Genomic DNA, 13931 nt, shown 5'->3' with positions numbered 1-13931 from the left:
GTTCTATCTCATTCTTGGAATGTTACAAAGAACACTGGATAAGGAGTCAGGGAAACTGGATAACTAGATGTGTGAAATGGACAAGGCATTTAACATCCCTAGGCCTTGGCTTTCTCATCTGTCAATGACAGGGATCAGAATATTTCACAGAATCACAAAATCTCATAGTTGGAAACTTCAGAGGCATATAATGGGTGTCCATCTAGCTTTTATGTGAAAACTTTTCGTGAGGGGTGTCCCTCTCCAATGGCAACCATTTCACTTGTGTATAGTGCTTATGGTTACGTATTTTGTCTCTCCATCAAGCCAAAATCTTCCACTCTGTGACTTTTACTCATCCTCCCTAGTTTTGCCCTCTGAGGCCAGGCAGAAACAAAACATAAGGCAGTCCTTCAGGTATCCAAAAGATATAGTATAGTATCTCCTCTGACTTTCTCCTAAACTGGCTAATCACTCCTCATATCTCATGGTCTCAAGAACCTTCACCACTGTCTTCTGGATGCTCTCTTGCTTATCAGTCTCCTTAAAAAAATGTAGTGCCCCAAAAGAAACATAATATACCAGATGTGGTCTGAGCAGGGCGAAGAAAGGTAGAATGGTTATTCCCCTAGTCCTAAACATTATCTGTCTTTTAATATGGCATATGACTACAGAAGTTGGTGGGGGTTTTTTGTTTTTTGTTTTTTACTGGCATGCCACACTGTTGACACATTGGGCTTGAAGTCCACTAAAACCAAGAGATTTATTTCAGAACAGCTTTCTATTCATGTCTTATACTTTAAAAATTGATTTGAAACCACATTAAGATTTTATACTTTTTTCCTATTAAATTTCATTTTAGTAGACTCAGTCCAACATTCTAGCTGGTCAAGATCATTTCAATGCTTATTAGTGGAATCTAAGGTTCCTAAGGGTAGAGACCACATCGTTTTTTAAAGATGTCTCCCTGCTAAGAATAGTGCTTACACATATTAGGTTTTTAATAAATATTTATTGAACACCAAGTGAATGGTCTATTCAATAGGGAACTTTTAAACTACTAAAATAAATACAAAAATAACTTTTACCATTTTACATTCCCATTATGAAAATTCTAATTTTAGTGATATTTTAGTAGAATATTACAATTTGCTTTTAAAATAGATGATCAACATATGTTTATTATTTTGGGGTTTTTTTTTTTTTTGGTTTTTTTAGTTAGGCAATGGGGTTAAGTGACTTGCCCAGGTTCACACAGCTAGTAAGTGTTATGTGTCTGAGGCTGGATTTGAACTCAGGTCCCCTGAATCCACGGCCAGTGCTCTATCCACTGTGCCACCTAGCTGCCCCTTGTTTACTATATTTTTAAAAAATAATAATAATTCATTCCCCCCAATTACATGTAAAAATAGTTTTTAACATTTGGCTAAGTTTTGAGTTCTATCTCTCATTCTATCCCTCCCTCCCTTCCTTCTCCCTTCTCCCCTTCCTAAGATGGGTAGGCAATCCGATATACATTAAACATGTGCAATGTTTACTGCATTTTTGACTATGATTTATTACATTTTGTGGGCAAAACTTTCTAGATGAATATATTTATTTTATAATACAAGTTAATGGGAAAATATTTAATATACAATTTTGCAAGTGATTTTTCAGGAATATATCTAACATGTAAACTGAGTTGTATATACGTCGAATTTTCCCACTGTTTTTTTTTCTTATTATTTTTACTTCTAAATGCAGAAAGCAATGTATTTTCAATGAAGGAACCATAAGTTTACCTTCTTTCACTAGATTGATGGAGCACAAATCTTTTGACTTATAGAACAGACAGAAGTTTTATTCTTCCTGTCAAGCTTCATACAACATGTTTGTTAGGTCCCTTTACATTTTAGTTCCACATTGATAAAAAAAAAATTTTTTTAAAGACATTAGATCTACTGTGGTGATCTGGAACATTAGGAAATATTATAAGAGTAATGATTGTCCATATGTTTACCAAGTACATTGAATTTCAAAGAGGAAGTATTGTCAAAGTAAGACCTTTCATACAAACACAGGATGAACAGGGTCTTAGTGTATATTAGAAAATTTAAATGTGAACCAAGCAGTATCAAGTAAACGAATTCCCAATTTTAACAATTTTATCAATATTTTGTATTTCTGATGAATTTAGCAGATTTGTTCCAGACCATCAGCATTTTTGAAATATAAAATCATGGAAAAATTCAGGTTAAGACAAGATTACATATAATTTTAGAGATTAAATGAACATTGTGAATCATTTTTACTTTCCTGGCAATGTGCAAAATAGACGGTCCCTATCCTTCTTTGGACAAGCTTCAGAATGTCTTCACCTAACCAGTTAATAATATTTCTCAAATCACATCCATTTAGCTTTTAACGTAACATTATAAGTACTCAATTATGCAAACGAGATAGTAATTATTTATTAACTATACATAGCATCCATATCGAAAATATCAACATTTTAAAATTACATATTTCTAAGCAACTGAAGTTAACAAATCCTCCCACAACTCCAATCGCAAATAGTTAAGCAACCGCGAGATCAATCGAGCATACTTACTTTTATTTGAAGATCTTCTGAACTGTCTTGCGACATGTAGAGAGAAAGGAGAATCGGCAAGGCATTTGTCATAGCCACAGCACGTGCGTGCTCAGGAGTGTGTCTTCCAATCTGTCCTAAGGCCCAAGCAGCAGCCGCCTTAATATGATCTTCTGATTCTTCTGACAAGCAGACTGCCAACTGGGGCACTCCCTGCCGTGTGGATCAAAAGAGCAAGTGTTATGAATCTCGAGCAGGATTAAAGAGCCTTCTTTGGCTCCGAAACATTAGAAGAAATCATTTTAGTCTTGATCCTTTTCCCACTAAACGGCTCAGTAGATGAGCATATCACAGGGGCTGTCATTTTTGGAGTCAATAAAATGACTAGAACTAATTTACTTTAATTATCTGTAACAATCCAACTAAATGGAGAATAACTCGGGTAGATTCTTCAAATCAGCATTCATTTAATCCGACAACAGGCACCACAGACCAGATTGTGGATGAAATGAAAAGCTTGCAGGGTGACAAAGCCTGAAAATATTTAGGATTTTAAAACCTCTAGCTTTCCTTTGTTTTAAATAACCACTTTACTAGCTTTAATTTAAATAAGTTGTCACTTTCCACTAAATAAATTTGAGGGTAGCTGTACTCTGGATTGATGACATAGCTAACCATGTTAGCTGGACTCCTAATAAGGTAATCTAAGTTGTTCATAACAAGGTTGGGTTTTTTTTTTTCAGTAAAAACAAATTATTCCATGAATAGGATCAATTTTAAAAATATAATCTTGTACTATTTTAACTGTCATGTTAACTCTTAAGAATATAAATAATTGCTGTACATCTGATGTGTGGTTAAATGTTTTACTTTAAACCTCCAATTAATCTTTATATTTGTAGCAGAAAGCTGGAAGACTCAATATATTCATTAGTTTACACTCCTAAAGTAGACACAAATTGTTCTACTAGGATTTGTACGAACCTTATTTTCAAGCCATTTCATAGCTGTAATTATGATCATCTTAAATTTATGAGTGCAGAAACCCATCCTTAGACATTCGTGCTACTGGAGTAGAAGTTGAATCATTTTCTATTCCTTTTGGTCCTAGTCCTTTAGCTTGCCCATTGGAATTAATTTACTTTAAAAAAAAAACCCTGCTGAACCACTTAATTGGTTTCTTTTCTAAAAATTAAAGATATGGCTGCCAGTATAAAAGGTCACACTAGCCCTCAGAGTGAGATCTCTACCCAGGGTGTCCACATTTCAGGGGTTAGTTGAGAGTGTCATAAAGAAGCAAGAGGGAAGGAAAACAGCAGTTCTTAGAATCCACTCCAAATCCTGTAGGTTTTTGTTGCTCTGACCACCTTACAGGATTGTAGTGCATTTTGAACAAGAGATACGTGTGTGTGTGTGTGTGTGTGTGTGTGTGTGTGTGTGTGTGTGAAAAGTGCTTTGGAAATTGTAAAAACAAGACAAAAATGTGAGATGTTGCTATTATCAGTTCATAGTACCGAGAAGGTGGGAGGAGAGACACAGTGGTAACTACAGCATTATCTTTGTTGCTGTGGTTGGTTTGGTCTCAGACCAACCTAGACATAGACTAGAAAAGGGTAAGGTCACCTTGTAAGTCTGAGAAGGAAAAAGTATAGGTCAAAGGCAATCTTCCCCTTTCCCAATCTTCCTATGTTTATTCCTTCTGGTTACCTAGGAAACAGGCAAAGCCATGAAACATTAATCCTATTGGCCCAGACATAATCCCCACCACCATCACTACCACCATCAGCAGAGACATCCCTATGACCAGAGTCTTAAAACTAACATTCTCAACTTCACATGACCTCTTTCAGGTCCATCTCTGGGAAATGGAACAGGAGGGCAAAGTGTGGGGGGTTTTAAATGTAATTAATAGGAGTAGTAAAAAAAAAAAAAAGATAGGAAAGAAATGGGCAAAAGAGGGAAATGGAGCAAAAGGGAAGCATGAACTAGATGGCAGATGAGGATAGATGACAGATAGAGAGAATGTTCTGAGGATTAGCAAGGGATTGAAAAATCCACATTTCTGTTCAAGCAGAGAAACAGGTTTTCTACACTGATAAGAATCCCACACCTTAGGGGTCCTCATAGCCGCCGTGACTATTTGACTAACAATTTCTTCCTTTAAAAGGTCAATAGTGACAATAGTGAATCCAGACAACACAAAAAAACCAAAGCTGAAGGGGCAAAAATAGGTCTATATGCTTTACTTTCCCTACTCCCTTCCTTCTCTCAAGTCAATTTATTTGGAGGAAGATGAAGGAAAGACAAAAGAAAGCGACCTGAATGCACTCCTTTGCCATCGCCTTCCCCAACTCCAGACCAAGGTAGGAAATTCCAAGACTTGAAAAATAATGGTGATTTTTAGTTTTGAATATCATAATGTAAGTTGTTAATGTAGAAAAATGTACTAATTGCATTTTAAAGGCTCATTTAAAAAGCTCGCTGGTTGTTCCAGGATCTCATTCTCCACACAAGACAAAATATCAAAAACAAAAGATTTCAAATATACTTTATATTTACAGTTAATAAAAAATGTTCAAGTGAATGGACATTTTATTGTAACTAAGGAAACACTTAAGCTCATTGAAATGGAAGTCTTATCCTGGCCCACTGCGTTAAGAAAGCTATCTGAATATATGGCTAATAAAAGATGTATGTTCAGGCATGCTTTTATTCTGGTTACCCACTATACCATTTTACATATTTTATGCTATGAGGAGCAATTTTAGTCTATAGATCTTTCTTGGAATTTCATTGTAATGATAATGGGGAAAGAGGAAGAACTAACCTTGGAGATGATCACTGCCATGGCAAGGTTCTCAGAATGTGCAGCTACATAGCCAAGCATCATGATGCCAGGAAGCCTTATATTTCCTTTGCAGGAACCAATACAATCGATCACAGCAGCAACTCCTCCTGCATTAACAATTAGTTGTGAAAGCTGCAAGAAAAGAACCAATCTAGAAATTTCAGGCAGAAAGCAGCATGGTCAATTTGTCTGGGTTCATTCTCATGCTATCCCAAATCATTTATTATTTAGAATCCAAAAAGTATGCTTCTTTAGTAAAAACAAAGTTTACTGTCATGGCTTACTTCTGAAGAAAGTAAAGTTTCATCTATGGAAAAACATTCATGAATTTCCTACACATTTACCAAAGAAATACTAAAGTGTAGCATTTCTGCTTCTTCAATGCATCAATATATTATACACACTGTGTGGCTTATTCTCTGGTTTAATTTTTCATGCATTGATGGCACAACTTTTATCCCCATTATAATGGGTGTCAAAATTCCTCACCTAGGCTCTGAGCCTAAGGCTAGCTCATAACTAGCTAGCTATTGAAACTAACAATCATAATGTGTTGGTATAAGGATGATTAATCATTGAGTAGAAAATACAGTGTCACATAGGAAATATTCTAATCTAATGATCCTTCCTTTGCTAGTAACAATTTCTAAGTGATTTTATTTCAATCACGAAGACTCTAGGTCAAGTTAAGATGTTTGGTGAGATGAAAAATATATACCTTAATGGAATGAAGGGTGATTAGTCAATGTGGCTATTGCTAAAAACAAACATAAAGAAAACTAGAAACTACTTCATAGTCTGTTCAGTCTCTGTATCTTATTATTTCATATTTTCTATTCACACAGAAGGCACCAGGAAGGAAATAGTGTCACTCTGTGTAACCTTTATACAAATACAGTTTCTATTATGCAAGGATTGAAAATGATTCTGAAAAACTCTGCACACCTGCCCAAGAAAAGATCAAAAATGTGGTAATGACTAGTATTCTCCCCATTCTGGAAATGGAGAAACGGAGCACAAGAGAATTGAAATGACTTGCCCAAAGTCATTTTAATAGAGAGTTTGTGAAGAGAAGAACTTGGGACTTCTGACTTCAAGTCCATCAATCTAACCAACCAAGCATGCAATGGATGCCACAATCCTTGCACCCTATAAATAGCGAAAATTAAGCTAATGTGCTATTTTATTTACAAGAGATTTATGGAGTTTTTTTGGTTGTTTGTTTGTTTACTTTTTACCTCAGGCGTATGTTTTGCTATTTCTCTAATTAGAGTTGAAGCATTTTTCTTGACGTATTCATCTTTGTCCTTTAGGCATGTAAGAACCACAGGGAAAATTTCTGCTTCGACAACCATTTCCGCCAAGTCCACGGAATGCTTTGCTATCTGACTAAGAGCAGAAAGCACTTGACGCTATTGAATAAGAATAATTATTTAGACTATTAGAGAGGGCGTGTAAACAATTTTTTCTGATTTTCATTAATTCATTGACTTTTCTTTTATAAACTTTTCTACATAGACTTTCACAGTTTTTGGCATAAAGGAAAACATAAGCATATATTCATTCATTTGACTTGAGTTTCATTCATATCCATGTGTTTTAACTAAGAATGCTCACTGGTCTCTAAAAGCAAAGGTTTCTTTTCCATTTACACTCCTAAAAGTTTCATACAACAGTAAATGATCAAATAAAATTACCTTCAACTTAACAAAATTCCATAATTATGCAGCATCCAAAATAGAAATTTATGGTGTATTTAGGCTACTGTTGCTAAAAACTGACTTTACAGGCCCAAGATTTTAATTTTGTCACAACATTGATGCCATTTCGAAGAATTCTACATTTACTTTAATGTAAATATTAAGATTTTTAACCATTTCAAAATTTACAAGGTGTCGTTGCACATGTATAATCCATATAAAATTGCTTATCGCCCTCAAAAATTTTAAAAATGAATGTTAAAATGGTTTTTACACATAATTGGGAAAAAACAAAATATTATTCAAAAAGTATGATACATGCAAGATGTCACAAAAGTCTTTGCATGACTTTTAACACTAAGGTTTTTTGAAACACCATATAAAGCATAATATTCATATTAATAAAAAATCACATTTAAGAAATAATAAACTATAAGCAAAAGACAGTGCTATTAACATGGCATTATGATGTTCTACATGAAATGAATTTGTATTAGTGGGGATGTTTTAATTATTACTACTACTAACATGGATGCATTCATGTTTCTTGCAATATTTCATTCCATCACAAAGCGATTTTCCTAATTGTGATTCTATTTCTAAAAACTTTAATGGATTATTTTTACACATCAGAAGATCCATCCAAGGTAATATCTGTTCTCAATGAAAACTAAGTAACTACCTTGAAAATTTTATTTTAACAATTCAATTCATAGGCATTTTTATTTTCTAATATTAATAAGTGATACTTTCTGGGCTTTTTTTAAAAAAAAAAACATTTTTAAAGTACCTTCAGCTTAGCATCAAGGTTCAGGATCATCTGTGCTAAGTGAGCAATAGCTCCTGCATCCACCACTGTCTGGGCTAACTCTGGAGAATGCTTTGAAATATCGCTGAGAGCTGAGGCAGCAATCCTTTTCAAAGCAATTTCTGGCTCCTGGATACAGAGTACTAAAAGGGGAACTGCTCCCGCATCCACCACAGCTTGTGACAGTTCTGTGGGTCCAAGAAAAGTAATTAAGTGAGTATGGGTGACTGACCCTTGTGCAAGCCATTTTTCACCCTGACAGATACAGCAAAGAAAAAAAGGGGAGGGTGAACTGCGCTGTCTCGACATCTGCATTTCAAATCAGCCCTCTTGGTTTTCATAAACCATGTGGACCAATCCAGAGCTGAAAAGAATACAGGTCAATCGATGGACCTCCATTTACATGCACACATTTGAGGTAGATTAGGCTGAAATGGCTTGTTATTCTGCTTTTTTTTTTTTTTTTTAAGAGAGAGAGAGAGAGTAAGCAGATGTCAGCTGTTTAAGTCCTGACTATTTTGCGTTTATCAATAGGCAAGCATTTTATGCATGGTTCACAATAACAGAGAAAATTAAAGTACCAAAATTTGACCAACCATCCTAATTAGGCAGCATTTGTCCTATTTGTGTAAGCAAACATTAACATGGATCGTGTGTCAATTCAGTAAGAAGGGATTTTTTTTAAATTCCATTCCTTTTGGATCACTTATCAGAAATGATTTTTACTTTATAATGCAACACAAATGTCTAGTTACACTACATAACTTTCGAAACATGATTTCCTTTTAAAAGCTATGTTCTACGATGTGTCTACATGCTAAACATTTAATTAATGTTAATGTTTAATCAGTTAATCTTTGCCATGTTGAAGATCAGGATTCAGGGCAATATTTTAAGTAATTTGAATGTTTTCACCATATGATATGCCAATTAATGTGCATATTCAGTAACACCAGTTATACAAAGCACCAGTTTTAAAATATTGAGTAACTGGAGAAAATCCACGTGAAAAGACTTTGTAAAGTACCACAGAGTTAACTATCATTAAGATACTGTTCATTTCAATGCTGATACATAACCAAATATTTAAATGTCTGTCAAAAATTTTTTAAATGAAAAAATAAAGTGTCCTTTAGAAAAAGTGTTACAATCTTTCTTCCAAAGTGTCCTCTCTCACTGCCTTGTTTTATAGTGCCACTAAAACTTAAAACCATTATATCTCAGTAACTTGGATTTTCATTAAGCACTTTGATCTATATCTTTCATTTAAGAAGATGTGCTTAATTCTTTTATTTGAAAAGGGGAGAGGAGGTACTGCCAGTAAAATCTTACTTTTTAAAAAATGTAGAGATTACTGAAAACACCACTAGAAAAGGCAGCTGCTATTTGCCCCAACTTTGTGTTTTTCTTTAAATTATTTTAAGAGCACAGAAGCACTTAGCCTCTATCACGTGATATTTACAATTTAGACAGGCTATAGGACTAAGTTATGGCTTATGCATTACCTACATGACAAATGAAGAGCTCAACATTTTTTTTAATTGCCTCACTTAGAAATGCATCTGGTTGCTGAACATGAAGGGATGTTAGCAAGTAATTTTCTTCAAAACTAAAAGCAAGTAAAAGAAAAATAAAGATAGAAAGACAAAGGCAACAACAGACTACTGGAATATCAACTTAACAATAAAACAGATCTCTCTCAGACAGCTTCAAAGCACCTACAGTAAGTGTCTGAAGACTGATGGACAGGTGGTACCATCACTGGGCTGGCAAGACAGCTCATTGCATCCTTTCCCAATATTCACTTTTTGTAAAGAATGAGAACAATAGAACTACGCTGAAAGTGGAACTGTTTATATCTCTGATCCTCTATCCATTGAGTAACTTGATGTTTCCACTGTATATGGAATTCAAATGATATAGGCTATTATAGAGTCCAGACAGTCTATCATTTGTCATATTTTTTTTAGCTAGGTCACATTCAAACTTAACATATGTAATATATATTACAATAAACTTATACACGTACAATGAACTAAAACCATTTGCTTCAAGGGAACCACCAAATTACTCCTTCAGCTCATGTTTCTCCTTTTAGATAATACTTAAGTTTGATTGACCATTCTCACAATCCCCATATGTACTTTTTCTTCCATTGTGAAATCATTAGGGTTACAATCTACTCCTTCCCCAAACACCACAAAGCTCAAATCAAACTCTGTTACATGACTATAAGCTCTGTGAAGGCAAGGGTATTGTCTTGCGTTATCCTCCTATCTTTCCAGTGCACATCAAGTAAATAAATGTTATTTAGTTGAATTCCTCTGGTTGTTTTTAACCACTCAACTCACTCTGTCACCCTCTGGGGCACACCTGACTTATGGATACAGTAATACAGAATGAGACTAAACATGGGGCAGGGGGGTAGAGTCTGCAAGTTGGCTTTAAATATTTGAAGAGCTGTCCTATAGTAGAGAGATTAGACTTTATCTGTAGAAATGCAGAGGACAGAACTAGAAATGGTGGGTAGACATTAGGAGATACATTTCAATTTCACATCAGGAAGGACATACTGTAAAGCAGTAGGTGTTGTACTTATCTACATATATATCTTCATCAATTGATGTCTTATTTATTGTTTAGACTCAGTCTCACTGGTTGAAAAATTCTTGGCATGGGATATCCTTCTACTGATGAAGATAAACATCTTATCTCTAATTTCTATCCTTAGAGAGAAGATGCCAGAAGGTCTTACGATGTTAAATGATTTGCCCAGTCACAAAGCCAATGGGAGTCAGAGGTGGAAATGGAGATCAAGTCTTTTTGACTTGTAAGGTTAATCTCTATCCACTCTGCTAGCATTTCTCAGACTTTCTGATCTCAGGACCCTTTTATACTCTTAAAAATTAAGGACCCCACCCTTCAAAAGAGTTTTTGTTTATGTAGATTATCTCTACCAATATTAAAACATATTACATTATTCTGAAAATAATTTTGACCTTATGGACCACCTGATAGAGTCTCAGAGATCCCTAGATCACACTTTGAAAATCTCTGCACTACATCATTCTGTTTCTTGTTTTTTTGTTTGTGTGTGTATGTGTGTGTATAAATACACACACACACACACACATATATATATATATATATATATAATTGATTGGTAGAGACAGTATGATGTCCTAGAAAGAAGGCCAGCCTTGAAGTCAGGAAGACCCAGGCCCAAGTCCTTGCCCCTATTACATACTAGACAATTACCAATGTCTGCAACTTTGTGTGTCAGCCTCATCTTCATTCACCTCCCATGTCCAATCAGTTGCCAAATCTTGTCATTACTATCTCCATGTCTCTCATATCATTATCCTTAGACTCAGTAAGACTCAGTTAAAGAATCACTTTCTACATGAAATCTTTCCTGCTCTCAAGCTGCCAGTGCCTTCTTCCCAAAATTATATATATATGTATGTATTGCATATATATTATATATATATATGTCATCTCTCTCAGCTAGCCTCAAGGACTATTTAACTTTTGTATCTCTAACACAATGCCTGGCACCTAGTAGGTGCTTATTAAATGTTCATTAATTAATTGACCACAAGCAAATCATTTAACTTCTTGGTTCCCCAGGCAACTCTCCAAAGTTGTAGGTTATAGATAAGTTGCCTGTCCATATAGCAGTAAAGATTTTCCAAAATAGAAATTCCCTAAACTGATCAAATCATAGATTTGAATCCAAAAAGCACATATTCTTTTGTATTGTATTATACATCATTGGATCCTAGCAGGAAGAGTGTTGAATTTAGAGACAAGATGACCTGAGTTCAAGTCTCAGATCTGACACTTACATGGTTATACATCCATGGACAAGTCATTTAATTTGTCCTCAGGCCTCAGTTTCCCTATTTGTAAAGTGGCGATGGCAATTCTTGAACTACCTAAACAAAATGTTATGAAATGTGATGGTAATTATTCCTAATAATCAGAGTAGTCTGAAAGTAGAAAGGGTGGCCTTGTGAGGTAGGGAAAGTCCCTTCATGGAAGGTAATCAAATGGAGGCTAGAAAACCACATAATATTTCATCCGCTTCCTAATCTGACTCACACTTTTAAGAGAAAAGAGTCATCCTTGGTGTTCAAGCATGTTCTAGCTTGGATGCCTTAGGCAAAAAAAAGCAGTGAATGATGAACTCATGAATAAGGTTGGTAAAGATGCTAGACATTTGTTATTTTAAATTATAAGCAAACCACCAAATTATTTCCTTTCAAAATATAGCTTTTGTTCTTCAAAATGAGAAGCAGCAAGATGAAGTGGAAAGAGTCCTGGACTTGTCATCAGAGCACCCAGACTCCCCTCCTTGTGAGGCCACTCTGGAGTTCCATTAATTTTGGGAACCCAATTAACCTTTGAACTGTAGTGGTTCTTTATGTGAAGGAGCTATAATCATACTCATTCTACATTTACAAGGTTGCTTCAAGGTTCAAATATGTTACTATACACGAAGTACAAAGAATTCTATAAATGTAAAATGTCATCATGATAGGCCTGAAGATAATTACAGAAATAAACAAGAAAAGGAACAAGAATATAAAGATTTATTATATCAAGAAAAAGGAACATTTTCATAGTATATGAGATCATTGACATTTTTTTTAAACAATCAAGGAGAATTGCATCTCCTGTATGGACAGAGCAGTAGAGAAGGCATCATTAGTCATTTTCAACTAATCTATTAGTTGATATAAAGCAGAAGTAGTCTTTCTCTTTAGTTTTCCATCCTTTTCCTCATTCCCTTAACTCATGTCCTTGCTGTATTACTGTTATTTTTTAAAAGCTACCTTTGAAGGTATTATTTATCTTAAATAATAAAAAAATAAAAAAATAACCTATTTTAATTATTGCACATTATCAGTAATAAAGGCAAGTTATTTGAATGGCATCTCATTTACCCAGAAAGGATAGGAAATATAAAAGCTGCTCATTGCTTGCTTGCAGACAAGTGAACATACAGTTTGCAGATTCAATCCTAGACCATGTCAGTAAAGGAATAACTGGTCCTTTCTGCCCCATGAATAGCTCATTGTTGAGCAGTGAAAGTGAGCCAGCGTCCTTGGGACGGTGACATCAGAAACAAAGATCAGTTAATCACACTCCTCATTTGTTTCCCTCATCTTTTTTTTTAATCCTGATAACATGTAGAATTCCCTCTAGAAAATGTATGATAGAACTTACACAGATATGGCTTTTTGAATATGTATGACAGGAGAAAAGTTACAGCTTGCGTATTTTCCCTTCCTTGGGCCCTAATATAGCTACTGTTTAGAACTGTTTTCTTTAACACAATAAGTGCTATTATTGATCTTTTATAATTTGTGGGGAGCTTCTTGGAGCACTAACTTTTTTTTTAAGTTCAAAAGCTCAATAGAATATAAATTCATTGAGGCCTTTTGTATTCATCCTCCTCTCCTCCTCCAGAATCCAGTAGAATGCCTTGAAATTATTCTTTAGTTAGCTATGGTTTAAAATATGAAGAGAATTTTAAAACATTTAAAATATGGGTCAGGTTCAGATTCTAAATATTTCTTTACTAGTAAAAAATTGATTCATGGTACCCTGGGGATAAAAAAATTAGTGTAGCTAGGTAGTTAAAGGGAAGGGAAGATTGGGATATGACATACAAACTAGAGATGAAAAAAATGACTTTTATGATGATAGGAGGCATAAATACTAATTAATCAAACCGCACATTCTAACAAATTGTATGCTAGGGTCATTGGAAAGGGATTGACCCCATGTTGAAAGAAAAGGAAGAAGTAATGACTCTAAAGGTATAACTGAGGAAACAAGGCAATTCTGGCACACACAAAAAGTTGGTTTTGCCTTAACTGTCCTCATAATGGCCTCAACCTTGCCTTTCAGTCCTGGCTGCAGTGACTTTGTCTAGGGTCCCCTGCTCCACTTCCAATTCTTGGAATCACGTTTCTGTAGCATCAGGTCAGATAAAGGGCCAGCCACCTAGGACCA

At 34.9% G+C, this 13931-nt stretch overlaps 1 protein-coding gene across 2 annotated transcripts in view; it reads right to left on the bottom strand.

Moving 5' to 3' along the window:
* Positions 1 to 13931, bottom strand: part of SPAG6 (sperm associated antigen 6) — an 86758-nt gene that overhangs the window by 26147 nt on the left and 46680 nt on the right. For both annotated transcript variants that reach the window (XM_027847871.1, XM_027847870.1), the window contains 4 exons: positions 7890 to 8095; positions 6638 to 6811; positions 5379 to 5531; positions 2573 to 2764 (listed from right to left, as the gene is read on the bottom strand). In XM_027847871.1, the coding sequence (XP_027703672.1) occupies positions 2573 to 2764; positions 5379 to 5531; positions 6638 to 6811; positions 7890 to 8095 (725 nt within the window). The remainder of the gene's footprint in view (positions 1 to 2572; positions 2765 to 5378; positions 5532 to 6637; positions 6812 to 7889; positions 8096 to 13931) is intronic.

The sequence above is a fragment of the Vombatus ursinus genome, unplaced genomic scaffold (genome assembly GCF_900497805.2).
Source record: "Vombatus ursinus unplaced genomic scaffold, bare-nosed wombat genome assembly UNPS02005459.1, whole genome shotgun sequence".
NCBI lineage: Eukaryota > Metazoa > Chordata > Mammalia > Diprotodontia > Vombatidae > Vombatus > Vombatus ursinus.
The sequence above is the reverse complement of the archived record's forward strand: the minus strand, read 5'-3'. Positions and strand labels throughout refer to the sequence as shown.